This window comes from Mesitornis unicolor, unplaced genomic scaffold (genome assembly GCF_000695765.1).
Source record: "Mesitornis unicolor isolate BGI_N332 unplaced genomic scaffold, ASM69576v1 scaffold42218, whole genome shotgun sequence".
Classification (NCBI taxonomy): domain Eukaryota; kingdom Metazoa; phylum Chordata; class Aves; order Mesitornithiformes; family Mesitornithidae; genus Mesitornis; species Mesitornis unicolor.
In genome coordinates this window covers 19246-26733 of record NW_010204658.1, presented here as the reverse complement: position 1 = coordinate 26733, position 7488 = coordinate 19246, and the positions used below count along the sequence as shown (strand labels likewise).

The 7488-nt window shown below is 43.0% G+C and overlaps 1 protein-coding gene across 1 annotated transcript in view; it reads left to right on the top strand.

Annotated features, from left to right (window-relative positions):
- The first annotated feature begins 1880 nt into the window (after positions 1-1880).
- Positions 1881-7488, top strand: part of TIMM44 (translocase of inner mitochondrial membrane 44 homolog (yeast)) — a 20113-nt gene continuing 14505 nt past the window's right edge. The window contains exons 1-4 of the mRNA XM_010191126.1: positions 1881-1979; positions 2457-2627; positions 3100-3180; positions 5772-5921. Coding sequence (XP_010189428.1) covers positions 1890-1979; positions 2457-2627; positions 3100-3180; positions 5772-5921 — 492 coding nt within the window. The 5' untranslated portion in view covers positions 1881-1889. The remainder of the gene's footprint in view (positions 1980-2456; positions 2628-3099; positions 3181-5771; positions 5922-7488) is intronic.

The window sequence follows — 7488 nt, the reverse complement described above, 5'->3', positions numbered from 1 at the left end:
GGCTGGCGGAACCGGGCACTGGCTCCTCACTCCGCTTCAGCGCCGTGCTCGCGCTGCCACGGAGCCCACCAAGGGACAGCCCACGGCAGTTTAGCGCAGATTGGTCTTTGAGCCTTCAGAGAGGCTTCACAGAGCTGACTGTGATGCCAGGCTGCTCCACAGCCTCTTGCAAAGGCTACATTAAACAGGAATTTTCCTCCTGGATTGAGCAGGTGAATGGATGGGATGCGTGAACTGAATGCAAAGGTGCTGGCTTTAAAAGCCGCATGGTAGTGTGACATGCTTTGAGGGTGGTTGATATTCTTTTGTGCCCAAAGTTAACCATGGGATTAGGCGTTTCAGCTCAGTAGCATGGAAGAAGGGTGCCTGTCAGTCAAGAACTGCAATCAGTTCAACCCAGCAGACAGCTTGCGCCAAGTTTTAACGTTGTTCTTGCAGTTCATACAGATGTTTAAGATATGCATATCATATCTAGTTTGTTCTTCCTTGCTGCAAAGCCTGGCCTCAATGATGACTTGGGCAGCAAGGTTTGAAGATCAGCTATGGAGAGCATGTCCTTCCTTGGTTTAAACTTGGTATTTCAAAGTTCAGCCATCCAACTGTTGGAACTTAGGTATAATACAGAGGCAATAAATAAGAGGAAGCTGAATTTATAAGATATGAGTTACCTGAAGTGTAGAAACTAGTGAATTAATGTATTGCTTGTCTTTGGGCCAGCAGGATGTGTGGGGTGATTAGGCCAGAAGTAACCTCTGGATTTGGCTTCAGTGGCAGCACTGAAGCCACAGGACCTGGCAGCACAGCTCTTTACAAAACCTTTTCAACATCTCGGAGCCTGATAAAGAGGTGGACCTGTTATTGTTAGCTTGGACACAGAATTAAATGTTCTCAGCTTCCAGATAGTTTTCCAAAGCTTTTCATGGCAAATCTCATTTGATTTGGCCATGTTTTGTTTTTGTGGGTTTTTCTGTTTTTAATTATATTTTTTTAGGGTGAACCATTTGAGAGATGGTCTTGTAGAGAAAGAACTTCGGTTGCATAGTGTGGGTTGCACAGGCCCATCAAGAACAGGAGGTTGGTGTGAGGTAGAAAGTGCTGCTTTTGCCTGACTGGGGGCCAAGGATAGGCCGAATCGATTTTCTTAGCATGTGGTCAGTTCTGAAAGACCATTTTAAGGGAGTAAAGGCAAGAATCTGTGAGCTCTGCATAATTTCCTTTTGGTATAGAGTGGTGGACTGAAGGATTAGCCACCTGATGCAAGAATTTGCAGCTTGTGAGCTCAGCAAGGTGTGGGTGAATTTCCCAGTGACACTTCTGTGCTCTGATGTAACTTCTCTGTTTTTTGACTTGAGCAAAAGATGTTTTCCAGAGCAGGCAGCGCAAATATATACAGAGGGGTCCTGGTTTCCTCCACAGCTGGGAGAAAGTTATGTTTGGAGCCTATTTTCCTAGAAAAAACCTCACTGATATGATATGATATGATATAATACGGTATAATATGTTTCAATATTCTAGAACATGTTTCAACTCAAGGATGGATTTACTCTTTCATTACCGTTTTTGTAAAGCTACGGTTCTGTGAAGCACATGCGTTTCCTCAAGTGATTGTGAAAAGTGTATTGGGCTGCAGCTTTGGTTTTATCCAGATGAACTTGTAGGTGGATGTAGTGCTGCTCAAACACAAAACTCAAAACAGAGTTTTTATGGATGACTCTTCGCAAACCAACCTCCAGTGCTTTTGGCAGCACTTCGGATGTGTTCCCAGAAGACCAGTGAATCTTGTCTGTTCGCAGTATTCTTCCCTTTCTCCCTTGGCTCTTTAACACTGCTGTCATCCTGTCTTGTGTGCTAATCTTACGTTTTTGTTGCAGAAGTGTCTCATCAGCGGCATGTGGCTGATATCCAGAAGATACCCAGTTCCCGCAGCCCACAGGGGTACAGTGTATGGGATGAGCAGGCCTGTTCTGGAGATCCATCAGGTTGGTTAATGGCTGAATTGTTTATTTCAGGCTGAAAGTGGTTTCCTGTTAGAGTACTGATCTGCTAGGTGTTGACTTGTTTCTGAGAAGCATCAAGTTTTGGTTGAAAGTTCCCACTTTTTAAGGTATATGTGATGAACTCAACGAATTTTGTAGTAGCTGAGTCCAAGTGATTGAGTTCAGAAGTGGTGCTCTGGTAACTTCTACCAAATTGTCTAAGCCTGAACTAACCTCTGGAATTAAAGTTCCTCTGGAGAAGCATCTTTTTAAATGGTTTTATAGATGTTACTTCACAGGACATTAGAAATATGTTGGGAATTGGGCTGTTTTCAGGGTAAGCTGCTGCTTTTTCAAGGTAGCTGTATGTTTTCCACACTGTTTAATGTTAGAAATGACGCAGTGCTTGGTTTAAGTAAATCTGCCTGCTGGCTTTGATACTTAAATTAATGTCTCTCAATGTGTAATGATTTTCTTCAGTCTAGATGCTACTCTTCTGGAGGAAGAAAGGGTTTTATATCAGGTTTTGTGGAGAACATCAAGCAGGAATTAGCAAAAAACAAGGAGATGAAAGAAAGCATTAAAAAATTCCGAGATGAAGCCAAAAAGCTAGAAGAATCTGATGCGCTTCGAGAAGCCAGGAGGAAATATGTAAGTCTTCCTCATGAAGTTCTTTGATGTTTTCATTGCCCAGTCACTGAGCTATTCCTGTTCTGAATGTAAACTTGAATCTTTCTGCAAATGAACTGTTTAGTTCAGCATGCCTGTTTTTATGAGAAGTTCTGCTTGGCTGGAAATAGTGACTGGTAAATGGATGCCTTAGAGCATTTTGGTTTGTTTTTAGTGGAAAATCTTTCCAGCAGACCCTTCACTGAATTTCCCAGATAAAACAATGAGACATTAAATTTAACGTTGGCAGTATTTAAATACTCCTTTTGCATTCTTTGAGGAACGGTAAACTTGCAAGAATGAAATGCTGTCGCTGGTTACTCAAGTAGCATGTTCCCTAATATAGAGTGGGTTTTGCCCTCAGTTACGGCGTTAATGGGGTGTGCTATATGCTAAACTGTTTCTGAGCATTTTCTGTCCTCGTAGTTACATGCAGCATGTTTTTTTTCCACAGAAAACTATTGAATCTGAAACAGTGAAGACCTCAGAAGTGATAAAGAAGAAACTCGAAGAAATAACTGGTACAGTTAAAGAGGTAAAACGCAGCTCGGGAAAAAGATCTGCATAGACAGTTCTCTTTAGCCAGTTCTCCTCTAAGGTTAAGTCGTCTGTGTGCATTTGAATTGTCACTGTATTTTTTGTTGGTGAAAGGTGGTTGCTATTCCAAAGGTGATCATTATGAATCTTTAAGGCCAGAGTCATTAACAAAATTGCAGCAGTGGTGTATGATAGATTCCTTATTCAGTTAGTGTACAGCCAGAGGACAGGCACTGTCCAGTGATTCCTCTCAGATTTGGAGGCTGGAAATGATCCTTATAGTTCTGTCATGTCCAGCACTAAAGCAAGCAGAAAAGCATTGAGGTGGTTTCTCCACTGGAGGGCAGTTAGAGCAGTGCTGGAAGATCGCCCTGGAAAGGAGTTCAGGAGATGGGATGCTCTTCACGCAACCACTTTTTGCTGCTGATGTGATTGGGCTTCTGGCTTCTCACTGCATGTGGCAAAAGATTTGCAACAGCAGAGGCTCCAGGTGTTGTAAGTAGAGGTACTGGTGGTGTAGTTGGTGAGGTGCCCTCCTCTAAGTTAGCTTGCTGTAAGTGATCTCATGGCTCTGTGTGTCTTGGGAATAACAAAGTGCTTGGAGGAGCAGGCATCGTTCATGCCTGGCAGGTATGAATATCCTCCATTGTAGGCTCAGATCGCTGTCTATGCAGATCTGCTTTTAAGCAATTGAATTAAAGTTATTTTTTAGAGTGGGACTAAGCACTGCAGCTCATGCTTATTTACTTCGTTCCTTGTCTGAGTTCATGCAGGCAGGAGATGCATTTGAGTGGTTAGTATGCTTTGACTTTTATTTCTGAGGAGTCTTCCTAATAGGATTTTAAATATGGAAGAAATTAGGTTCATGTGATGCCTGTAGAAGCTGATCAGCAGTGCTACAGTGTCTGTGAATTCAGCCAATGCAAAACTGGGCTGTTTGGGCAGTCCTCAGTGGGGTGCAAGATCTTTTATTCCTTATTCCCTCTTTTCTGTCCCCTTTTCAGCATGGGCACCATCCTGAAGTCAATGAGTCCACATCCATTCATCATCTCCTCCGTTGTTTGCAGAGGAGGTGGGAAGGACTCACAGGACAGGGCTTGTGTTTTGGTAATCCATGCATACTCAGACTTCACCAGCTGCCTCCAAGGCTGCAATGAGGAGGAGAGAGCAGATCTACGAGAGGACACTGCCAATCCTACTCACTTCTTTGTGGCAGAAGTACCTGCTCATCAGCTGTCTCTGATGATTTATTGTTAGCTTTCCTGCTGCTGTAGACCTGTCAGTACCTGGGAGGTGACACTGAGCTGGAAGAGTTGGAGAAGGGCTGTTGTTGCAGTGTCTGCCACCCTGACAGTCACTCCCAGGCATCCTGAGTCTTGTTTTTCCCTTCTACTGATTAATTAAATCAGCAGTGACTGAAACTTCCTGCTCTTCCACTTAAAGAGAATACAAGATTTTCTGATTTACTTCAGGAGGCAGTTCCTCCTGTCACCACCTGTCCACCACCTCAAATGAACACCTCCTGTCTACCACCTGTCATTTGAGGTGTATGAATTTCATGCTCATAGCTAGGCTACTCCAGAGCAGGGTGAAGTCAGCTGTTTTCAGCAGTGGTTTAAGACCAAAGCAAGTGTGATTGTTCCCAACGCTTGCAATCAGGCGCAGGATCCCTGCTGGGGAGCAGCCGAACACTGGACTTACACTGTGCAGTGTAAAGTTTCTGTGGACCTGGTCCCCGCTCTCTGCTGTGCCGCTTTGCTCTCATTCTGTCTGAATGTGCTTCAGATGGGACTGTGTGTCCAGTTATGAGCTAGGTGTAATGCTCTTTGCTGATGTGGACAAAACCAGTATCTTTTGAGTACTGTTGAGGGTGCTGTAAGCATCTTTATTAGCCAAATCTCATTGAAAAAGAGGGGAAGCCATTTGGTATTGTTATCTTGTCATTTATTTTCCTCTGAGGCTGTGGCTTGTGACCCATCCAGGATTGGTTGCCTGCTGCCAGTGAGATTTATGAGATCCTTGAGGATCTGACGTGTGCCGGTGCAGAATGAATGGGTGACCAGCTACCAGCAGAGTCCTTTTAGCCTCTTGCATACAGGATCCTGGCTCTGTTGACACAGCCAGAGTGATGCGTATGTAGATGCTGGATTGAGAAAAGTGTTTCCTAGTTTTGCAGGAAGCGTTGCATAGCAGAGAGCTATCTCACCCACCTCTATACCTTCTCTTAAGAAGTACCTGATTGTTTCAAAGGGAAGGGCTGGGGTATTCTAATTCTGGTATCATTTGTCCTTTGATGTCAAGAAAAAAAAATCTCTTTTAAAATCTATTGATAGCAGCTGTTACAAATGTATGTAGTCCCATGAGTAGTCAAAATTGTTCTGCACAGAGGTGTTGGCTAATGCTGCAACTCCAAGCCACGGTGTCTTGGTAAGTCTCCCCTGTGACATGTAACTGTATGTTCACCTTAGGTTTGCTTAGTCTTGTGAGTGCATGAGGAGGTCTTTAGAATTCACAAAGAGGAGTTACTTATGAAATTTTCACCTGTTTCACCTGAAATGATCTTTTCTTTCCTGTTTTGTTTTGTTGCAGAGTTTGGATGAAGTGAGTAAGAGTGATATTGGCCGAAAGATAAAGGAAGGTGTGGAAGAAGCAGCGAAAACAGCAAAGCAGTCTGCGGAGTCAGTGACAAAAGGAGGGGAGAAATTAGGCAAGACAGCAGCCTTCAAAGCTATTTCTCAGGTGTGTAAGCCCCATGCCTCTCGAGTACCCAGCGCTGTGGGCACAGCTCATTAACATGGAAGTTATGTGCGAGTTTGTGCTGAGTGTAAAATTAAATGTGAAACTCTTACAGCAAGACCTTGTGAGCCATTGGAGAAAGCTGATAAATTCAGGACGTGTGTTTTGCAGGTCTAGCATTCACTCAACAACCCTAGGAAAGTGTAAGTCTTGAGTAGTTGAGCTGCTAAAATGTGTTACTGGAAAAATTGGTTGTTGCAAGGTAGGGTAGGAAGTGTCTTCTGTAGAAGGTGGTGATACTCTGGGGAAAAAACTGGCTTGCTTAAAGCTCTCCTAGAAAATACATATTTTGATGTCACCCAGTCAGCTGGCAATGAGCTTAAAAAGAAGCGTTCCTCTTGACTGGTTTCCCATTCCTCCTCTGAAGCCTTGGCTTTAGCCCTTGTATGAGGAGGTGCCAGGCCGAGTATAGGAGAGCTGCAGATTTCATTATACACCATTTTTTTTCTGTTTCTGTAATGAAACCTGTTATCTTACTCCAGCAGCCTCCTAATCTAAGAACTGTTTGTTCCTTCTGTGGAACATGCTGCTAGTCCAGATCTTGTAAGCAGAGAATTATTTTATGGAACCTTAAAAGTAAATTTTTGAGGCTTAAATATTTGTTTTCCTTGTGAACAGATAAACCTTTTGATTAATTGTCAGATTTAACTGATTCACAGAACTTTTATAAGCTGAGAGCAGTTCTCGTAGCTTTGCTGTGCTTTCTAGTATGTGTGTAGAATTTAGAATACTCAGTTTACTGCTTCAGAAAACCAAATATACTACCTTAGAAACTGTAGTAGTTGTCTCATTATGAGATCCCCATTACTTCACTATTTAGGAGAGATTTTGTATAATCTAGACTTAGGTGGTATCCACAGGGGCTCATGTCTTGTTCTCTTCTCTGCCAGGTCCCTCAGATGGTCTTTTATAGTCAGCAGGGACAGACTGAGCTTTGGAGCTTTTTATTGGCTTATCCTTGATGCTTAAAGTTACTTAAACTCCAGTTTCTGCTTCAGATCAGATCTCTGGCATCTGTTCCGTCTAGGCCTGAGCACTGTTGCAACTTTCTTAAAGAAGGAGTTGCACTGAATTTCAGTAGGGGAGGACGACTTATGCTGGCAAAGCTGTTGGGTGCTTTGTGTGTTCTCCAGAAAACTCCTGCATGAAATCAAGTTGAAAAATAACAGCCACCATGAAGCCACACGATGCTTTGGGCTACATAGCTTACATGTCCTCAATAAAAATGCAGATTGGGAAAAAGCTGTATATAGAGTATATATAACATTCTTTGCTGCCTGCATGTGTTTCATAATAGGAAAATTATGTATTGTGCAACAGATCTTTTGTAGGTATTGTCATAGAGAAAGTACTGCTCAAAAGTTAAGTAATAAAAGTAGAGTAGCCACGATGAAGGAGAAACACTAAAAAATGCCTTTTAGTCCCAATCCCTATCGAAGTGTATGACAAAAGTCCCAGCAGTGGTTGTGGTAGGATGCAGCTTCCTCTTGGCAAAATCTGAACGGAGGAT